Raw genomic sequence first — 22,372 nt, 5'->3', positions numbered from 1 at the left:
ACAGGAGGATATGTGCCACCACCAGCAGGCTCAACAACAGCTATCACTATATAACTGTCACCCTGCTGAGCTCAAAATCCAAGTGCTAGGTCACCTCCATCCTCTCTACCTTACCTTACCATACATGTACACTCTTGTATTCTTTATATTCATAGTAATATTCACATAAAGTTAAGTCAGAATCATCAATTTATTGCTCGCATGTGAAACATACTAGAATTGATTTTGGAATATAATATAATATAATATAATATAATATAATATAATATAATATAATATAATATAATATAATATAATATAATATAATATAATATAAAGTGCATGCCCAACTGAAGTTCTTACCATTTCCTATATACAGTACTTTCAGATTTTTCATTTCCTATTGCTAAAGGTTAAAAACATATACAAATAACAGTAAAAAATACATTTCTACGTTTACACATTGTTGTACTATACACATATGTTTGATCCTTTTTAATACACTTTTCATTTACTTATACTTTATTTCCTTAACAGCACTTTTAATTATATGGTGCTTTTCCTCAAAGGTTCTCAATGAGTGCATGAAGACACTGAATGTCACTCAGAGCAACTGGCATGACATATCAAAGTCAGTGAGGTGAAAAACTCCTTTTTTTGAAGAACTTAAGAGAGCTAAGGTATATGGTGCTGACATCTAGTGTTAAAATAATAAATTATCTTTCAAATTCTTTGAAAAACATTTTGAAAATTTCATAATTTAGTTTCTTAAAATGCAAAAAGCAAAACCTAATTTTCCTATTGTCAAATTCAGCAGGGCTCTTCCAATTCAGACATATACCACAGCTACAAAGAAGACTAAACTACAGCCAGCATACAGATAGACAAAGCCATTAGCAATAGAGATATTGTTTGTGTCTATATATAGTCAGACCTGTGAACATATATTTTGATCTTTTAAAACAAAATAAATAATCAAAATGGTACTTCAGATGTGAGAGAGAATCTTTTACCACGTTGACTTCCACAGTCAAAACAGGTAAACATATTCCTGACACCAATATAAAATCAGGGTGTTATCTGAATATACTAATTGGATTAATTTTGTTATGAAGCAAAAATCAGAATATAAATGTATTTTCTATAAAATAACCTATTTTATATTGTAGTTTGTACTTGGAACAGAAAATTCTGTGCCTTACAAGTCAGATCTTGCATATTTCCATGCAATCGAATGTCACATTTTCTATTGGAATTCGCAGGGGTCAGATGGTAATCATTGGAAAATATTCCAATGGTTTTGGTTCTAAATATGTAAATTATATTTGTGAAAAATAAACAGTAGCTAATAAGTTAAAAAAATAACAAAGTGAAAAATTCTGTTTCATCTTGTGACACCACACTAATTTTTCATTCTTATTTCATTGTTTACACACGTTACCCAAGCATATGCTTATATTTGGCACTTCCTTTCCATGATACACTAACACTGAGGACTTTTAGCTAATGGATTATTCAGCAGAAGTGTGTCAAGAAATGCAACTGGGGGCTCCTTTATACCAACAGCAATAAATCTGTGTAATGCCTCACTGGGACTGGGATAGTTTTTTCATTTTCTTGCTTTATAATCATTATGGTATGTGTTCAGACCAAAGTGTATTTGTATATTTATTTATTTGCTTACTTACTTATCTACCTATTTACATTATATATTTATTTATTTAAAGAACTTCTGTAAAAACCTGAATTTCTCCCAGGGACAAATAAAGATCTGTCTATCTATCTATCTATCTATCTATCTATCTATCTATCTATCTATCTATCTATCTATCTATCTATCTATCATATAGTGCCTTTTCTGTCTATCTTCTGGCTCTACTATCCACAACTGGCTTCATATTGTTCTGTTAGTAAAGAGCTGGTTAGGTTTTGCTCCATGAGGCAGTTTCTCCCACCCACCTTTCCTATCCCCCCAACCATCACTTCACCTTGCACTTCTGCATGGTGTGTGTGTGTGTGTCAGTTTACTCATTGACTGTTTAGGATGGGGAAGGGTACGGGGTGTCTGTTTTGTTTTTGTTCTTACATAGCCCCAAAAATCATTTATTATTGTTGGTGTCTTTTTACTTTATTTTCTTTCTTCATCCGCTACACTGCTCCTCCTGGCAAACTTTGCCTTTCTTCCACCAACTCTAACTTATCTGAATAACGGTGAGCAGCTTCTTTTACCTTAGACTTCCGAGTACTTTCTGTGCTAGAGTATGGCGAATTGGATGCACTTCTGGGTCACGTCGAAGCCCCACAAATTTGGAATCATGGATTCCTGCAGCATCCCTTGGGGCCACCCACGGAACCCAACAAGGCTGCCCCATGTGACTACAGTTTCCCAGCATGCCTTGAAAGTGTGCATAGTGGTAGCACTGCTCAGGGATGTTGTCTCCCCCTGTCCTTTGTCACACGCCAGCATATCCACTTCCACATTGGCATCTCCTGCCTTTCTCCTGGCAAGGGCAGGATGAGCACCAGCTGGGACTCCCACCTGCCTATGCACACTGTCCATCACACTTTCTATCTATCTATCTATCTATCTTCTGGCTCTACTATCCACAACTGGCTTCATTCTCAGTTAGTAAAGAGCTGGTTAGGTGTTGCTCCGAGGCAGTTTCTCCCACCTATCTTTCCTACCATTCACCTTGCACTGCTGTGTGTGTGTGCCAGTTTACTCATTGACTCTTTTGGATGGGGAAGCGTACGGGGTGTGTGTTTTCTTTTTGTTCTTACATAGCCCCAAAATCATTTATTATTGTTGGCTTCCTTTTACTGTATTCCTGTTTCATTTCATCACTAAAAGCTTGACCACAAAAAATATATATTCTTTAATATTGAAGGAAAAAAACGGTGACTGTATATTGATTTTTGCTTTAATTTTCATTTTATTAAATCATATTAGATGGCACAAACTTCAGGTAAGCAGAGGATCTCAGAAAGTCAGTACAGGAATTTGTAAAGAAATGATAGGAATATGTCATCATTCGTAATGCTGAATCGTTTGTTGAAGCCACCTGAGATATTCTTCTGTAAGGAGTGTGTACACGCCTGGTTTATGAGCCACTCCACAATTTATACCAAAGGAGACAATCCCTCGATAGATCAAATCATAGCCTTCGTAACACAGCAAAGGGCTTCCTGAATCTCCCTGGAAAAGAAAAGGATGAAATCCTCTAAATTTTGATAATTTTTCTTTGATTAAATTTATTACAATTGAAAAGAAAGCATATATAGATCAAATGGGAAGAATAGTAATGAGCCAGTAGATTCACACCATCGACAAAGGAAGAAATGTGTTTAGTCCTTGTCTGGAAGCACTGACCTACACTTGTTCTTCATGTCAATCATTTGCAACGAGTGCAGAATGCAGCAGCTAGAATCCTAACTAGGAAAAGAAAATCCGAACACATCTCTCCAGTTTTAATGCCACTACACTGGTTACCTGTGTCTTTCAGAATTGACTTTAAAATTCTGCTTATGGTTAATAAAGCCCTAAATAAACTCGCCCCATCGTATATATCGGAATGTCTGACACGTTATATTCCAAATCATAACCTTAGATCCTCAAATGAGTGTCTGCTTACAATTCCAAAAGCTAAACTTAAAAGAAGTGGTGAGGCGGCCTTCTGCTGCTATGCACCTAAAATCTGGAATAGCCTGCCGATAGGGATTCGCCAGGCTGATACAGTAGAGCACTTTAAAACACTGCTGAAAACACATTACTTTAACATGGCCTTTTTATAACTTCACTTTAACTTAATACTGATACTCTGTATGTTCAATTCATTATAATAACTATTCATAGTGGCTCTAAAATCCGTACTGACCCCAACTCTCTGTTCTGTTTCTTTTTCCGGTTTATTTGTGGTGGCGGCCACCTACTCAAAGCATCATGATGCTCCAACATCGATGGACTGAAAGCCATAAGTCTACGTGACCATCATCATCAAATCCTTCCGTGAGAACCCTAAATCCAAAGAGGACTGTTTCATGTATGTTAGGTAGAATGCCCAGAGGGGACTGGGTGGTCTCATGGTCTGGAACCCCTGCAGATTTTATTTTTTTTTTCTCCAGCCGTCTGGAGTTTTTTTTTTATTTTTTCTGTCCACCCTGGCCATCGGACCTTACTCTTATTCTATGTTAATTAATGTTGACTTATTTTCTTTTCTTACTGTGTCTTTTATTTTTTTATTCTTCATTTTGTAAAGCACTTTGAGCTACATTTTTTTGTAAGAGAATGTGCTATATAAATAAATGTTGTTGTTGTTGATGTGCTTATCTGTTATTTAGTGTACCAATAAAGTTTTTCAGTGAAAAATAAAATCATCAAACATCGTCATCATCATAAAAGTAGACATTTTATTGAGCTGTGAGATGTGTGTTTTCTATACTGGCTTTGAAAGTGGCAGGCAATTCAAAAATAGGAGTGAGGCATAGGAGAAAGAATGCAGTCCAGGCGAAGTGATGGTGAGAACCACAGGTCAGAAAGAGAGAATAGCGGAGCCAAATTGTAAACCAAAAGGCAGAGCTTTGTTTCAATAACCAGTAATGAAAAAATCAAGGAAAGTGAGTCGCTAATCTCAGATACTGTTTTTGGAGGATATTTATACTGTTACATTGATGACATTACAAACAGTGAAGCCCCAATGCACCAAGGAAGAATCCCCATGAATAAGAACAACATAAAAGCCACAAAATGGTGGCACCCATGGTCCAAAAAAAAAAAATGGCGTTAAACAAGATGATAAAGAAATCAACTTCAAAATGGAACCTCCAAGTGATATTCAGACAGCAGAATTGGATATCATGGATAATAGAACACTCAAAACAACACTATGATGAATTTTGTAGTGTAAGAAAAACCAAAGAAATATTAAATAAATGAATAAAGAAAAATGCAATAAATTATAACAATGTGCTTGTTCTGGCAGTATGATAGCCACTTTGCCAATTATGATGACAGTTTTAGTGATCCAACCATCCATTTTCCAACCCGCTATATCCAAACTACAGGGTCACGGGAGTCTGCTGGAGCCAATCCCAGCCAACACAGGGTGCAAGGCAGGAAACAAACCCTGGGCAGGGCGCCAGCCCACCGCAGCAGTCTTAGTGATCACAGTCCTAAACCCGCTTTGGAGATGGAAACAGTGTTTGGTACATTCCTCCAAGATGCTTGGAACATGCATAGCTTTAGTCTTACGTGAATAAATGAACACACAGGAAAGGGCAGTTTGTAGTGACGAGAGCGGGGTGGGTGTCTATGTAGTGTTACTTCCTGCAGGGAAAATCAGTAATGTGCATTAGGGTGCAAAAGTAAAAGGAAAAGACTGAGGGATTAGGGTTAAATTAGAAATAAAAAATAAAGTGTATACAAGAAACACACAAAGGTGTGGGAAAAATAGCTGAAATCATGTCATGCCGTTTTGTAACCTGCTTAATTACTACAATACATATTTACAGTGAAATACAATCAAAAGAAAACATACACACAAAAGTAAAAATATTAACAACAAAAAGAAAAAAATGTAGGGCTCTTAACGAGATTCCAAATCAGTCCACGGTGACATAGCTGCCTTACAATGAACAACTACTGAGTCTAAATCAACCCAGAAAGATAACGGCCCTCCACTCCAAATACTCAGGAGCCACTTACTGGATAATAGGAACTTCAGCCAACACGCATCAGATGAGTTCTGTTACTTGTGTGGTGGCAAGTTTGCTTTCTCTGTTTCCTTCTCACTTCGATTGACCAACAAGAAAAGCAAACCCAACCTCTGCTCTTGGTCATTTGCAGCCCTTTAAAAGAAGGATCAATTCTCCATCGACCAACATACCCTTGCCTAAGAATCTACTGTCAGCCGCATGCAGGGACCATTGAAGCGACTCCACTCAAACTAAACACCACAAAACACAACAGAACACAACTTGGATAAATAAAAGAAAAACAAACCACCAACAGAAACTAACTCTTATCCAAAAAATGACAATAAACGCTGGGAATCCGAACAAAATCCCTTCAACCAAACCAAAAATGTATCTAAACTAATAGAAAACTCGCCCCATGTCTGTCTTCTGGGGTTTCCATCTGTCTGTGCTTACATTGGCCAGGGTGCAGCATTTAAAGTCCAGTAGAAGAGAGTGATCATATTAGTAAGCATACATGGTCCAGTAGGCTTATATGAAAGAAGTAAAAATAAAAAAGGAAATGGATAAGGACAAGGTCTGGGTAATGAAGAGAAGTGATGAAGAGACTGAGATCTTACCCAGCAGGAGTCTTTTCCTCCTTTAGGGTCTCCAGCACACAGCATGCTCCTTGATATTTCAATTTGTTCATAGTAATCGGGGCCATTGCATGTTTGTCTGTCTATGACGGTTACATTTACTTCTCGCAGTTTGTCTTCCATTTGGTTGCCAAACCTGACAGCACCCCATCCTGCAACACTGCATTTGATTCCTGCTCTGACATCTTTTCCAGAATGGGGTAGTGGAAGAGTTGAAACAAATTCATTCAAGGCCGCAATTTTGGTTCAGCTTTTGAAAATATAAATCAGAGGTTTAAATGAATACAAACATTTTATGAATATCATATAGATAACACTAAGCACTGCAGAGAACTAAAATATTTTAACACGATCAACCTGAAACAAGACACAGCTTTGTTAAAATCAGGAAGTATGGTTTCTCACATTTATTAAATGTTTTCAGTCCCAGAAACCTTTTTTGGATTTAGGTATTGATCACACATCATTATGATGCCTGCAACTAATCCAGAATGCTGCTGCTTGCCTATTGACAAATGTGACCACATCTTACCAATACGGCCTTCACTCCTTTGGCTTCCAATCCACTATAGAATTTATTTTAAAATCTTTTTAATCGTTTTTAAATGTTTGAATGGAATGGACCCTTCTTACCTTTCAGAACTGCTTCACATTTACACCCCAGCAAGAGCACTATGGTCTACTAGGCAGATGTTTTTAGCGGTGCTAAGGTCGACGTTAAAGCAAAGGGGGGAATCAGGCTTTTGTGGTGGCCACTCCCTCTCTTTGGAATTCCTTACCTTATCATATTATATTATATTATATTATATTATATTATATTATATTATCTGCCCCAACGTTTGTTACTTTTAAGTCATCATTAAAGACTTATTTCTTTTCACTGGCCTGTAAACCTATAAAAGGTTAAATGTTATGTTTGTATGGGTTGTTTCATGTAACTTTTATGATTATTCGTGTGTACTGTATGTGCTTGGATATTTTAAGTGTACATTTTATGTACAGCTTGTCATGATTGTGATTTTGTTATGTATATATTGTCATGCGAATGTGCATAGGGTACAGCTGAAGGGCTCTAGTGACTGTAATTCTACTGCTGCTCCAGGGGTTGGCGCTATGTTCCAATGCCATTTTCTCTACCTCCCTCTACAGCACGGGTGTCAAACCCCAGTCCTGGAGGGCCGTAGTAGCTGCAGGTTTTCATTCTAACCATCTTCTTCATTAGTGACCAGTTTTTGCTGCTAATTAACTTGTTTTGCCTTAAATTTAATTAACTTGACTCAGCCCCCTTAGTTGTCTCTTTTTCCTTAATTAGCAACCGAACAATAATGAGACACAAAACAATATCTGAAAATAAAGAAAGGTGATGGTCTCTGTAAGGTTGATCTCTCAGGTCACCAAAATATTTTGACAGTGTTCCTAGCAAAAACAGAAAAATTAACAGATTTGGAAAAGTAAGTCTGCTGTGGCAGAATGAGAGCAGCAACAAGCCAATTAACAGTAAGAATCAGCTTCTCATTAAGAGATTGGTTAGAGTTTGAAATCCCAATTTAGCTGGTCATCTGTCGGCTCATTTCACGTCTCATTTCTGTTCGGCTGTCATAACGAATAAAGGAATAAATTCAGAGGACTGAATCCAAAAAAACAAGACAAGATGAAGGGAAAAGATTAGCTGTGAAAACTGGCCACTGATTAGGAAAAAAGTCAGAATGAAAACCTGTAGCCACTGTGACCTTCCAGGCCTGGATTACGACGCCCGTGCTCTACAGACTGGATGATTGACAGCTATAACACTTATGATGTCACTCACAGTGTCTGTCCACCTGAACCCGCCTCTTCCTGCCAGAAGCACTCAAAACTGGAAGTTCTGCCATCTTTGTCAGTTCTGTTGTGAACTCACATCTGTAAAGATGTCTCCAAAACTATTTTTCATTTTTTCCAATCCAATTATACTGGGTGACCAGGCTGGTACCCTAACTCTTCATCATTGTTGTTTCATTCTCTTAACAATATTTTAATTGTTTCTTATAACTTATAATCTTGTGCAGCACTTTGGTTCAGTTTAGGCTGTTTTTAATGTGTTTTATAAATAACATTTGAGTTAATTTTTTTGAATTTGATAAATGAAATTCTAACCCAGGTGTCATTCTTTAATAAGCAGTAGTCTGTGGTAATGAAATATCTATAGAAACCAGCGGGTGTAATTGAATATTTTAAGCAATACTGGAATTACTTTTAATGGAGTGAGATCAGGCAGACTTTTGTCAGGTTCAAATCAGCCAAAACCTTTGATGAATGTTTCAGACAAAATTAGCTAAATATGCAAATAAAAAATGTGATGGTAAAAAAACATATGTGAGCATAAATAAATGTGTAATGAAATATGTTTTTTACCCTTCAATGGCATTGTGTCTGTCCAGAGGCATTATTCCATATGCTTGCAAGGATAGACTAAAGTGACCTGCGACCCTACTCAGGATTAAACAGGCTTAGAAAATTATATGGTATGGAAATATGCTTTTGTTGCTAATATATGTATGTATTTGTTTAAATATTTCTCAATTATATATTTCAGTGACACGGAACACACCATAATATGGAACACATAACCATGAAATACACCTTGAAATGAAAACTGTTATTTTCACCCAGCAAAGCTGAGATGGTGGGCTGTAGCAAGTGCTGTTTTGTGATTGTTGAATCCTTTTTAAACACATCCTGAAAGTTATGGCTGTGTGCATCTGTGATGTAAGAAAAGGTTACCCAGAATTACTACATGAAATGGTTATTTTAAAGGAATATTCCAACCAAAAATGATATATATATATATTTTAATGTTATTTACACCGTATCGTTTGTAGCAATGGCCAAGAAAACTTTTTACTCTGGTGTTTTTATATAGAACGGTGCTAAAAAGAGTTTACAATATAATACAAACCCATATTGCAAACAATGTGAAAAAGTCCATGGACCAAAGAATAAAATCTCATGTTACTTGTGCCACATTATTCACATGTCAGTTATCTAGCTGTATAGAAAATGTCCAAAACACATGCATTTTTATTTTGTAAAATATGGTTAAATTGATACTTCATGAAAAACCAGTGCACATCATAAGCAGGAAACTAAAATCACATTGCTTTGTCTTTTGAATTGAAGAGAGGACTCTTGACCAATGAATGAAGGTGTGAGGTGGACCTGCCATTCAAAAAGGTAATCCTATGTGTCTCCTGTTTATGATATGTGCTGATTTTCAGGGGCTATCTATTTGACAATATTTTAGCAAAAAAAATGCATGTTTTGCACTTTTCAGCATACAAGTAGATAATTGACATTTGGATTATGCAATGCAATTCACGTGAGATTTAAAAAAAAAAAACTTTTTTTCTTTTTTTCAACATTGTACAGCATTAGTCACTGTTGGCTTATATTATATCAGGGGTGCCCAATGCATTGATCACGATCGACCGGTAGATCGCAAAGTTAGTAAAAAAAAATTTTTTTAAACGTTAGTCTATCATATATCCTCCATATGGCATTTGTCACTTGATTGACATACAGGGCGGCCAGTCTGAGATCTCTATTCTTCTAACACACTGGTCATCCCGCACACACGATCAAACGTGCGAGCTACTGCAAAACTCCGGCTCTGATCTAGTTAGCCTTCCAATTTATATCGGGATTTAAAAAAAAAATGTTTGGGGAGGGTATGGGCTGGATGTGGAAATGGAAGAGGATTTTTTTCTCACAATGTCACAATCGAAGTGCATTTGTCTGATCTGTCCATCTATCATTGCGATTCCAAAGAAGAAAAATATGGAAAGGCACTCTCGAACTGTTCATAAAAACTACAAAAATGACGTCCTTTCAAAAAGCGATCTGAAAAAAAGAAAGGAGAGGGAACTAAAATCGCAGTTAATCGGACAGCTGTCATTTTTCACTCGGCTGAATTCAAAAGCTTCTTGACTGCATTATTCGGCTATACATATTTATGCGAGTCAGCCTTTTCCCACATGACAATTATTAAATCCAAATACTGTAGTGACCATAAATGTATTGAATTGTTATTGTGCCATAAAGGTTACTCAGTTATGCAAGGTATTACAACATACATTTTATGTATGTAGTATACTCAGTATGTACGTATATACTGTATATATATATATATATATATATATCTATATCTATATATATATATATATATATATATATACCTGTATATGATGAGCCCAGAATTAGGGCGAAACATGTGTCGCATACTCTTTGCATTATTTGACAGTAAAAACTATTTCAATCATTCTATGATCTGCTTCTCGCAACTGAAAGAGGGCACCGTGGCGGACGTTAGCCGACTTGCTGACCAACCACAAGCGTTACCTGGTAGGTATTCACCCACACAGTCAGATTGTGAGTCAGACTACGAATGCCTTGAATGTAATTACCCCGATCTACATACTGTCAAATAAACGAACCACATGCCGTAGCACAACGTGAGAGACTTCGCTTCTGACGCCCGAGGTTCGATTCCCGAGAGGGAGTGCAGTGAGTGTGTACGCCTGATGAGCCCAGAATTAGGGTGAAACATGTGCCGCGCACTCTTTGCATTATTTGACAGTAAAAACTATTTCAACCATTCTATGATCTGCTTCTCGCAACTGAAAGAGGGCACCGTGGCGGACGTTAGCCGATTTGCTGACCAACCACAAGCGTTACCTGGTAGGTATTCACCCATATATTGTCTTCCTGTCTTCCTATGTAATATTCGATCATGTTCCTTAATAAATAAATGACCAAGTATAATATTTTTGTCTCATTTGTTTAACTGGTTTCTCTTTATCTACTTTTAGGACTTGAGTGAAAATCTGATGATGTTTTAGGTCATATTTATGCAGAAATATAGAAAATTCTAAAGGGTTCACAAACTTTCAAGCACCACTGTATCCATCAGTGTGCAGCAGTCGGCACCCAGTTAAATTTAATCAAAAAATCACAGAAATAACTGGGAAGGACACTAATACAATGACCTTAAACAATTTCAACTACAAAAAATCAAGTTCAAAATGAACTATAACCACACCAAATTGAGAGCTTTAATCTCAGTATTACTTGTTGCTCATTTTACAGTTCTCTTCTGTGTCCGTAGTTCTCATTTGCTTATCTGTTATTTTATCTTTATTTGTTTGGTCTCCTAACTACCTCACATTCTGTCTTGATTTCTTTCTCTTAGCTGGTCTTCTTGTTATGTTATCAAGACTTTCATTGTAAGATCCCCTTGTATGTCCTCATTTGTTGACGTCATCCCAAAAACTGAGAACAAAGATGTCAAGATACAAGAGTAAAAACTAAAATTCTTCATCCACCCCAAAAACACATAACACCTCAGATATGGCAGTACTCACTTTTTGCAGTGTGCCGCCGACAGCACCCAGTTTGGTTTAATCAAAGCTCCGCCACACAATGTATTAAGGTAAGTCATGTAGGGTCTTGAGTGAGGCAGGACCTCTCTTCCACCAACAATTTCAAAACAATCACCTGTCAGATTGGGTATTTTTAATATTATCAACATAAAGCACCTCTAGATATTACAATTATTCAGCTAGTAAAACATTTAAAATGGACAGACTCACCTTCATGAGTTACAAATGCATAGGCAACAATCAAGAGAGGGAACACAGCTAGCTTCTCCATCGAGTCTTTTTTTTTTGGATGGTGACCCTGAGGCTGAGAGTTTTGCTGCTAACTGATTGCCACAGGTGCTAATTTGTCTTTCATTTCATCTGTTGATGGTCAAGATAAAGATCATGATTTAGAAAAAGATGCCAGATGTCACTAACCTTGTGAGTTTATTTTCATCAATTTCAGGATGTGGTTAAAATGATAGGTGTGGAGCAAGTCAGAAATTTTGCAAAATGCCTTAAAATATTCTAACCGTGTCATCTTTCTCTGGTGCTGCTTTTGCTCCCTTTTAGGTGATGACACCTAAACTTTAACTTTAGGGTTATCAATTCATTTTGATATTTAAGCCAAAACAAACATGTTTCCCATGTTGGAAAAAATGCACATGGACTTCAGGAGAACATGCAAACTCCACAAAGATACTGTAATTGTAAAGCTGGTAGTCTAGCCCAGGTCTCTAGAACAAGGCCAACAGAACTAACAACTGTGCCACTGTTTTTGTACATTGTTAAATCAGTCCTTATTTATTTTCCACAGAACTTTTTATGTCTAAATAGAAACTAGTTGGAGTGATTCACTAGGGTACATCACATTACATGACATAGAAGTGGGCAGCCAGCTGCTTCCAACTTGCTAAGATTACGTACATGAAATCTGCAATTGAACATCAGTGGAAAAGTGGCCTATTGTGACATGATCTTTGGTGGACCATGAGGATGGTGGTGGTGGTAGTTGTGATAAGTGGCTTAAATAAGTAATCACACCCCAAAAAGTGTAGGCTTCAACTGGGTGTGTGTGAGTGCGTTTCAGTCCATGGTTAATTGAGGCACTGGTTGACCACAGCACACACACATGCAGAGGCAGGCAGATTAGTCAGTTGTCTCAATGGTGCCATGGAGGAGGCAGCTTATTACACGTGTGCTCAATTAGAGAGGCAGTATATGAGGAGCCTGCACGACAGAGAGGAGGAAAAACAGAAAAACGAACAGAAAGGGAGTTATGGGAGCAGTATTGGGTGGAGAGGCAGGACGAGCCAGCCAGCTGGTGTATGAGAGGCAGTGCAGTCATTGGCCCTGCAGTGGAGATAAGGATCAGTGCTCTAGGGGAGGATCGTCCCCGCTGATTATTTTAGGGGAGCGGATACAATCGTGGTTTAAGTCCTCCTCGGGGATCCGATGCACATCAGGGGAGTGAAAAGGATGATGGGAGGAAAAATGAGTGTGGGTGCTCTGGCCAACACCGCTAGAGGCAACCAAGACGGTGGTGAGGAACATGGCCGCTGATGTCTCCGCAGGCTGAGTGAGTAATGGTGGAGCAGGGGAGATGAAGAGGGAGTTGTGCTGGGCTAATCTAAGACTGGAAGGAACATTGAGGACCCGATGACTGTATTGGTTTTTAGGATCATTTTAATTCTGGGTTTTAAACTCACAGACTGTCACTGTTTTAATGGATATTTATATTTTGAAGTTTGCACTGCACATTGGACAGATTATTTGGATGGTTTTAAATAAATGTACTGTTCACCTTTTTGCACCTACCCCTTGCTATGTGTAATTGTCCTTATTTGCCAGACTCATCTCGGTTTAATGACTAACAAAGAAGGCGGGTTTGAGAGGCTTCTGAGCACAACAGGAGCATGGTGCCAGCCTGCACAGTTACACTAGTGTAGTGGTTAACTGTCCTACCTCATGGATTCAACCTCCTGGGCTCACATCCCACACTGAGTGCCCACATTCTCATGTAGGTCTTTTTCACAGAGTCCTTGCTGATGCATGGGCTGTTCTCTGTTCTAAATTGTCCCTGTATGAGTGGACTGACATACCATCTTGGACTGGTGCCTGCCTTGTAGGTATGGGCCATGGTCTCCTGCACTGGGTTAAACAGGTTACAGCAGTGTTTTCACAGTTCAGTCCTGGAGGATCCTTCTGGCTGTAGGTTTATATACCCACCTATTTTACTATTTTATTTGATCTTTTTTTTAACAAGCTGTCTTTTGCCAAGATTCTGAAATATTTACATTTTTAACCAAAGCTTAAAGGAATACCTCAGCCATAAAAAATATATATATATTTATTATATATATATATATATATATATATATATATATATATATATATATATATATATATATATATATATATATATATATATATATATATTTATTAATATTTATATATATATTTTTTTTGAAGTGGGCTGGCACCCTGCCCGGGGTTTGTTTCCTGCCTTGTGCCCTGTGTTGGCTAAGATTGGCTCCAGTAGACCCCCGTGACCCTGTAGTTAGGATATAATGGCTTTGTACAATGAATAGATTGATGGAGGGATGTTTCTTAGTGAGCAAACAAATGAAATGGTATCGAGGCAGCTGCCCCCTTTAGCATTTGTGTTGTTTGCCCCTGTGTCTGTAGTGTTAATTGCTAATTATCAGCATTTGGAAACAATTTGGGGAGAAAACTCCACAGGGTAGGGCAAATTATACAGAAAATGGCTTAAGAAAGCATTTCTAAGCATTTCACTACATATTGTACTGCATGTGTAATTATTATTTGATGAATTTGTTTTGAAGACACTTGAGTGTTTAAAGCTTTTGCAAAGAAGAATTTTCTTAGAAATACTTGTAGGTCAGATAGCTAAACAATGAGATATATTGAAAGTCAGATTGGTGCACTCATCTTCAAAACCACAAGATTAGAGAATATTTCACTAGCCTCAAGTTAAAATAGTAATTTTAAGACTTTTAGTCTGTAATACAACGCCATCTCCCACAGAAACAGTCTTTGTATAACTTTGTTTTTCTAATCTTCGTGTTTATCAGTGTCACACAGCACTTAACCAGTTATTCAGCATTTAATGTCTAGACGTGATTAATTCATTTTTGGGTGTCAGAAACAAGTTAAGGCGCTGCTTACCAGAAATGAGTATCAATGTTTAAAAATGGTTACAAAAAATATAGATGATATCAACATTAAGAGGACATTATTTCTTTTACATTTTATAATGCTGTTTTTAGCACTATGTGCTAATATGTATTCCTAGAAATAATATTTGCACTTTAGGTAAGTCTTTAATGCCAATAATATCTGATTTCAGTGGTGGATGCAGCAACAAACACATTCTAAATATACAAGGGGATTTTACAGAAAAAAAATAATCTTAAAACAAATTTAGGGCAGAACAGATTTCTCTGAAATTTAAGCACCACAACAGCAAAGCTTTTCATTCTGTTAATTTGAATTAAGTGTGTGTGTGCGCCCTACAATAGATTGGCACGTCCACCATCTTCAGTTGGCACCTACCTTCTCTCTCATGTTACCGGTATAGGGTATGGACTTTCCTGAAATGAATGTAGCATACGCCACATAATTATCAACGTCTCAAGTCTCTCTCTCACGCACCTGTGTGTGTTTGTGTGTCTCTCTCACGCGCCTGTGTGTGTGTGTCTCTCTCGAGCGCCTGTGTGTGTGTGTGTCTCTCTCGAGCGCCTGTGTGTGTGTGTGTGTCTCTCTCTCTCTCTCGCGCACCTGTGAGTGTGTGTGTCTCTCTCTCTCTCGAGCGCCTGTGTGTGTGTGTCTCTCTCTCTCAAGCACCTGTGAGTGTGTGTGTCTCTCTCTCTCTCCTGTGTGTGTGTGTGTGTGTGTGTCTCTCTCTCTCTCTCAGCGTGCACCTGTGTGTGTGTGTGTCTCTCTCAGACCTGTGTGTGTGTGTGTCTCTCTCTCTCGCGTGCACCTGTGTGTGTGTCTCTCGCACGCCTGTGTCTGTGTCTTGATTAAAGGAAACATTCTTGGCAAATGCTTTCACTCTCGCTCGAATTGTTGGTGGGCGGGGCTCTGTCATGCGTATCCCATGGTCTGTCTTGCGTGCCATGGTCGGTCGCTTAGTGAATTGTTGGTGGGCGTGGCTCTGTCTTGTATGCGTCTTGCTTGCCATGGACTTAGTGAATTATATATATATATATACTGTATACTCAATGTGACATACCTTGGTAGTCTTCAGTCTGGTCAAAATGTCCTTGCTTACATATTGTTATGTTCAGTTACTGAAGCTTTTTTCCTAAAATCATTCCAGCCTTTCTGCTTGGTTTTTGTAGCCTTGCCCTAATTATTTCCATTTTGGAGTCTGCTACACCGGAAGCCTGCAGTTGGCAGTTGTGATGATATCTGGATTTTGGGTGAGTCTCTTTGGGCAGGCTGGTTAACTTAAGGCCCTGCCTTTATGGTCCTTTTAGGAAGCCTCCCATTCATTTTGTTGTGTTTGGGCCTCTAAATCAACAACACCTGCAATGCTGGATACCAGTTAACCCTCTGATTACTTATTCATTACCAAGAGTGGTGTTTGGGGGTGCTAAGTGGGGCAACCATCCCAGACCCCGTGCCTATGGGGGCCCCACTTTTGAAGTCCACGTGTCCTGTTTGAGCAGATTTGTCAAATTATATTCTCCAGTTATATTTACATAAAGTCTGTGTGTTATCTTGCAAAAATTTAGCTGAAAACTGTAGTGAGAAAATCCAGTGTATGTTAACATTATTTTCATTAAATTTGCATTAAAGTTTATACTGTCCACACATATTGGTAACAGCGTTTGATGTAACTGGCCCTGCATGGGGTTGGTCAGCCCTAGGCCCTGACCCGCACACCCCTAAGGCCACCTCTGCTCATTACAGTGGGTAGAAGGACCCATCCATCTTTCTGTTATATTACTTCCACCACAGTATCTCTCCTGATGACGATTTACGTACTCAGGTACATCCTCATGCTGTATCATCTGAAACCACATGCAGGTCCAGCCCTGACTGGGTTGTCTTCCACAAGGTGCAGTACTGTGAAAAATGATTTCCTCTCTTTTTATTATCTTTCCAAACTGCTTATTTCATCTTAATAATAAAATTGTCAAACTGGCAATGTGTGAAAAAGTACATGCCCCTAACATGCTAAATCACTCCAATTAAAGGTTAATTTATGACCTAACATAGTCAGGCTCAATATAACATCACTTAATTTGATCCTTAACGTCAGAGTCAAGCTCCCAGAACAAAGATTCAACATGATGATAACACCACAATCAATAAATTCTAAGTCGAAAGATCAGTAAATAGCTGATAGTTGATATCTACCAGTCAGGGCTACAGAGTGATATCGAAGGCTCTGAGACTCCGCCAAACCGCGGGAAGAGCCATAATCTCTAAATGGAAAACACCTGAAACATAAATGTGGATCACTGAGATCTTATATTGATTTTTAGAGTCCTAAATAAAGTTGACACTTCCTACTTTGTCATGCTTGAATGAAATAAAACAGTCGACTATGTTTATGAAGTTTTACTCATGGGGTTCTACTATTTCAGTCATTTTTAACAGGGAAATGACCACCGGGGCTTTCTAATTGACTTAATATTGTTTTTGGACTCTATCTATGTTGTTTTTATTTTTTTACAAGTTTGGCATTGTTTAATTGTTGGTATACATTTTTCTCATTTCTTTATTGGTATGTGGTGGTGCAGTGGTAGCACTGCTGCCTCTCAGTTAATAGGCCAGGGTCCGTGTCCTAGTCCTTCCTGCATGGAGTTTAAATGTTCTCTCCATGTCTGAGTGGGTTGATTCCGGGTGTGCCAATTTCCTCTCATCAATAAACATGCAGATTAGGTGGACTGGCGATGTTAAACTGGTTCCAGTGTTTGTGTTTGGTATGTGTGTGTTTGCCCTGTGATGGACTGGTGCCCTGTCCAGGCTTTGTTCCTTCCTTGTGCCCAGTGCCAGTCGGGATAGGATCTAGCACACTCCATGGCCAATTTCAGAACAAAGTGGGTTAGAAAATGACTGACTGACTTTATTTACATCTTCACAGCTCTGTTTTGCATCTCTTTTGTCATTTGCACCTTTGTGTGTCTTGTTATCCATGACTGTGCTGTTTTGTTGTTAACGACAACACCTGATGCTTGTCACGTGATCTGCAAGTAGCGTGACCTGTTCTGTCATGGCCCCAATGCTATTTAAGATTGCAGACCACTAATTTCTGTGTCCAGGCAGATTTATTTAATTAAAACAAATAAAATCAGGAGCTTAGATAGATAAAAGATAACTGTAGTGGGGCTTTTTTTGAAACATTTCCACTTATGAATTTGATGTTTAGTTTTCTTCATGCTCTTTGGTAATCAAACCCAGGCTGACTTCTAAATACTTTATTGCTGGCCTATTCAAATGGAAGCCCGCGGGCCACATGCAGTCCAGAAGCAACCTCCAAGTGACCCAGCCCATGGTCCCACCTGAAACGTCGAGAAAAACCAAGAAGAACACATTTCACGATCCTTCAGAAATTCCTACATAAACTCCTAGAGTAGTACAGACCATAAATGCAGCTCTCCGCACAGCCAAGCAGCTTGCTGATGTAACTTTATAGCTAAAATGTGAACACCTGACCCTAACTTGTATCGACTGTGGTAAACTGTATAAAAGTGCAGATTACCACTGCTTTGGTAACAGGTTAAAAAAAAATGACTAAATAAAAGTAAAGAAGCATTTTATTAAGGATCAAATTTAGGTACTTAAATGCTGAAGAATCAAGCGTGTTAATTTCAGTGAAAGCATTTATATATTCAAATTAATTTGATAATATTTATAGTCATGTGAAAAAGTATGTACACCCCATGAATTGTTTTTTTTTTCAGCCTACTTGGTATCACACACGTGCGCACAGGAGGCAGCTAAAGGGCACAAAGGAAGGTAATTCTACACGAGACCAAGGGGTAGAGAAGTGCATTAATCCTTTCTCTCTTTCCACTGCAGACCCGTTATAGGAAATTCTGCCTGGCCTCCATGACATCCCTTCCATTCACAAGCCCAATGACATCACTTCCAGTCATGGCCCTGATGACGTCACTTCCGGATTCAGTCATAATTACCTCACTTCTCCTGCTGCACTTTAAAACCCACCATCTCTACCTCACCAGTCAGTTCTGTTTTAGACTCCAACCTGTACATAATTGTACATAAAATCAACCATTTTGCAACCAGGATCAGTTATACAGGAGGCTCTCTCAAACCTTTTTTAGCTCCCTTGTCTCATGTTTTGACAAGGTATATATCATGATTTGATCTTCATTTAAACAGTATCCATAGATGACGTAAAGGTGTTGTGAAATAACAAATATTTCCATTTTGTAGCTCATTGTATAATTTAAATAGACAAGATACCAGTTTCACTTGTGGAAACAGTAGGTACAACCCTACATTCATGACAAGGGCAAATACGTAAAATTAGAAACAAATACAAATTATTAGAAGATCATTAAAGTGGATCTTGTGCTACTAAAACCTCAGATATTTCCCTTGGTTTGCCTTTGTTGTTGAAGTGTGTGTTATCACCATACATACATCGAAAAAGCTTTCTGAGACCTTCAATAAAGAAGGTAACAGATGCTTGTGTGTCTGGGAAGTGATTTAAAAAGATCTCCAAACAATTGGAAATCAGCTATTCCACTATCCGGATATCATCTACAAGAGGAGAAGATTTCATACAACAGGCTGTCACAGCAAGATTAGCCAAAGAGCAGAACTCACAATGCTGAAAGAAGTCTTTACGAACCCCTGGATTTTGTCATGGGACCTACTGGTAGCTCTTGCCACTGTTGATGCCAGGGTGGATGAGTCTAATTAGATGTACATAGGAGTTACGGCAGGAGGAAAACTTTGCTGTCCAGAAAAAAACATCAGGGCAAGACTAAAGTTTACCCATGAACACCCGGGCAAAGACCAGAATTTCTGGAGCAATATGCTCCAGTAAGACAAGGCACATAGAGTTAGTTGTCCACAGTATCAGAAGATATATTTAGTGTAAACCAACAGCAGCATTTGGCCAGAAGAACCTGAAACCAAATTGGTGGTGGAAATATTATGGTTTGGGGCTGCTTTGCTGTATCAGTGCCTAGGCAGCTCACCATCATCGAATCTACTGTATGATGAATTTTTCATTATACCAGAAAATAATGTGAGACCACTTGTTAGAGCTCATCTGAAACTGAACCTTGAAACATGACAATGACCCCACATGAAGCAGCAAATCAACCAAGGAATGGTGGAAAAGAAAGAAATGGAGGCTTCTGGAATGTCTGAGTCAAAGCCTGGAGGATGAGAAGTTATGTTGGGATATGAGTCAGGTTGTGCACACAAGACACCCCATAAATATCACACTGCTGAAAGAATTATGCATAGGAGATTAGGCAATAACTCATTAGAAGTCAAAGACAGGTAGACAGTTACAGGAAATACCTATTTGAGGGTGCAATGTCAGCTCTTAGATCCGAGAGAGGACAGACACTGATGGGAATGGCAATTCTGTCCATTTTTCGTGGACTAAATTATAGAAATTTCATTATGTTTATCTAAAGATACTGTGTAGAAGAAGATCAAATTGTGAAACATCCACATATGTTAAAAGAGAAAAAAAATTATTCTCATACTTTATCACATGACTGTATATTGCATCATTTAAAACAATAAAAATAATAGCAAGCAGCAGCAGCACCATAGAAAGAGAAGCTGATGCATGAAACAAGCATTTACATTTAACAATGCTTAATTACTTCATCTGCGGTGGGTTGGCACCCTGCCCAGGATTGGTTCCTGCCTTGTGCCCTGTGTTGGCTGGGATTGGCTCCAGCAGACCCCCGTGACCCTATTCGGATTCAGCTGGTTAGAGAATGGATGGATGGATAATTACTTCATGTATCCATGTGAGATACTCTTCTGAAAGGAGCGTGTAGACACCTGGTTTTTTAGGCAGCCCACAACCTTTAGCAAAGGAGACAATTCCTCTGTAGGTCCCATTGCACAGTAATGGGCCTCCTGAATCTCCCTGCAAAAACAACATAGCATTTAAAATGAATGAATGCAGAAATTGACAGATTGCATATATAGAATAACAATGTGAGAAAGCAAAATGGTTGAGCATACTTTAACATACACAGTACACAGTGGACTGTGCATGACCACCTTACTTGTTTATAATCAGCCTTATGTTTAATTGGAAAAGAAGGTACTTTACACTCCTCTTAACTCTAATTGATTCTGGTTCATAGGCAGAGGATCGAGCATCTGTCATGTCTACTGGCCATCTAATCTTCACACCGTGGTCTATACAAACTCTCTCTTTCTGACTCTCTCTCTGGTGTCCCTGTTGCTCTTCTGATACACTCAGTAAATTACAGAGGTTTACCTTTGCCTGGCAGTGCCCTTCCTCTTCACATTACATGTTGACAGTTGGTATATGTATATACTTAAGAAATGGTTTCAGCAGGAAGGAATGGAATCTAAGGTAATCTCTCAGATGGGAAGGCAGAATATGGAAAGGAGACTGCTTGCTGGAATAATAAGTTCCTCCACTTCTGGTTTTGCTTAAGGTTTGTTTCCTACTGGGCCACATAGTAACTGAAACTGAAATCAAAGTTTTAACCAGAGATCTGTCCAATTGTATGGCACTACCAAAATGCTAATCAAAGAATCTTAGTAAGGAGACAAATCAAAGAGTCAGAAAACAGGGGATCTAAAGCACAAAAACTAAACACAAACGTACATGAGATTGTTTTTGAAGGATATCTACAAACTCAAATAATAATTTGCCTGATGTGGAATGCTTTATATCATCACATCAGTTATGTTAATTATAATATTCCCGGAGATACACTGCAAAGCAAATGTCACTACATTGTAACGATGGCAACTGAAAATGCCGACACCCATGATAAAAAAGAAAATTGAGACAGAAATGGTGCAATTAGAACATTAGAACAATCTAGACGAGAACAGGCCATTCAGCCCAACAAAACTTGCCAGCCGTATCCACTTAATTCTTCCAAAAAATATCAGATCAAGTTATGGAATTCACTAAAGTCCTACTGTCTACCACACTACTTGGCAGCTTGTTCCAAGTGTCTATCATTCTTTGTGTAAAGAAAAACTACCTAATGTTTGTGCGAAATTTACCCTTAACAAGTTTTCCAACTGTGTCCACGTGTTCTTGATGAACTTGTTTTATTAATAAGTATGAACAATAACAGAAGCATAACTAGACACTCGGGAAATGTTATAAATACACATAATCATCACAAAAGTTCAGTATTGTGCCCATCCTGGCTGGTGATGTAGTCCAAAACAAATTAGCATAAAATGTGTTTTAATAATCTTTCAATTATGAATAGGCTCTGTCTTTTGACAAAAATTTTGTCTAAAATTGTGGCTTTGGTTATGTGAATTTTAATGAGTATCAACTCAAACTATCTTTTGGTATTGATTAGTTAAATTTATATCTTCCTGGCCTGTGTCACACACGTGCGCATGGGAGGCAGCTAAAGGGCTTGAGTGAAGGCAGTTCGGAGGCATGCCGGGGTGTGGCAGAGTGCA

The 22,372-nt window shown here is 38.3% G+C and overlaps 2 protein-coding genes across 3 annotated transcripts in view; both read right to left on the bottom strand.

Annotated features, from left to right (window-relative positions):
- Window positions 1-2,896: 2,896 nt before the first annotated feature.
- Window positions 2,897-12,043, bottom strand: LOC120528554 (granzyme A-like). 2 transcript variants are annotated; one of them, XR_005633541.1, is made up of 4 exons: window positions 11,933-12,043; window positions 11,705-11,837; window positions 6,291-6,558; window positions 2,897-3,175 (listed from the first exon to the last, which is right to left on the bottom strand). XR_005633541.1 is itself a non-coding variant. In XM_039752733.1 (3 exons), the coding sequence occupies exons 1-3, from the start codon at window positions 11,991-11,993 to the stop codon at window positions 3,130-3,132; spliced, it is 240 nt and encodes a 79-aa protein (XP_039608667.1). In that variant the 5' UTR covers window positions 11,994-12,043; the 3' UTR covers window positions 2,897-3,129. The 2 variants fall into 2 exon arrangements, 1 of the variants encoding a protein (XP_039608667.1); XM_039752733.1 differs by lacking the exon at window positions 6,291-6,558.
- An 8,574-nt stretch (window positions 12,044-20,617) lies between these two features.
- Window positions 20,618-22,372, bottom strand: part of LOC120528528 (granzyme A-like) — a 23,708-nt gene continuing 21,953 nt past the window's right edge. The window contains exon 4 of the mRNA XM_039752705.1: window positions 20,618-20,828. Within this exon, the coding sequence (XP_039608639.1) occupies window positions 20,667-20,828 (162 nt within the window). The 3' untranslated portion in view covers window positions 20,618-20,666. The remainder of the gene's footprint in view (window positions 20,829-22,372) is intronic.

This window comes from Polypterus senegalus, chromosome 4 (genome assembly GCF_016835505.1).
Source record: "Polypterus senegalus isolate Bchr_013 chromosome 4, ASM1683550v1, whole genome shotgun sequence".
Taxonomy (NCBI): Eukaryota; Metazoa; Chordata; class Cladistia; order Polypteriformes; family Polypteridae; genus Polypterus; species Polypterus senegalus.
The sequence above is the reverse complement of the archived record's forward strand: the minus strand, read 5'-3'. Positions and strand labels throughout refer to the sequence as shown.

What these genes read in the sequence shown, in the direction of transcription:
- LOC120528554 (XM_039752733.1), bottom strand. Translation starts at nt 11,993, where the DNA reads ATGGAGAAGCTAGCTGTGTTCCCTCTCTTGATTGTTGCCTATGCATTT. An exon ending in TGCATTTGTAACTCATGAAG is followed by an intron (nt 11,838 to 11,932) that starts GTGAGTCTGTCC and finishes CCAATCTGACAG; the next exon opens with GTGATTGTTTTGAAATTGTT. An exon ending in TCGGCGGCACACTGCAAAAA is followed by an intron (nt 3,176 to 11,704) that starts GTGAGTACTGCC and finishes TTTCTTTTCCAG; the next exon opens with GGAGATTCAGGAAGCCCTTT.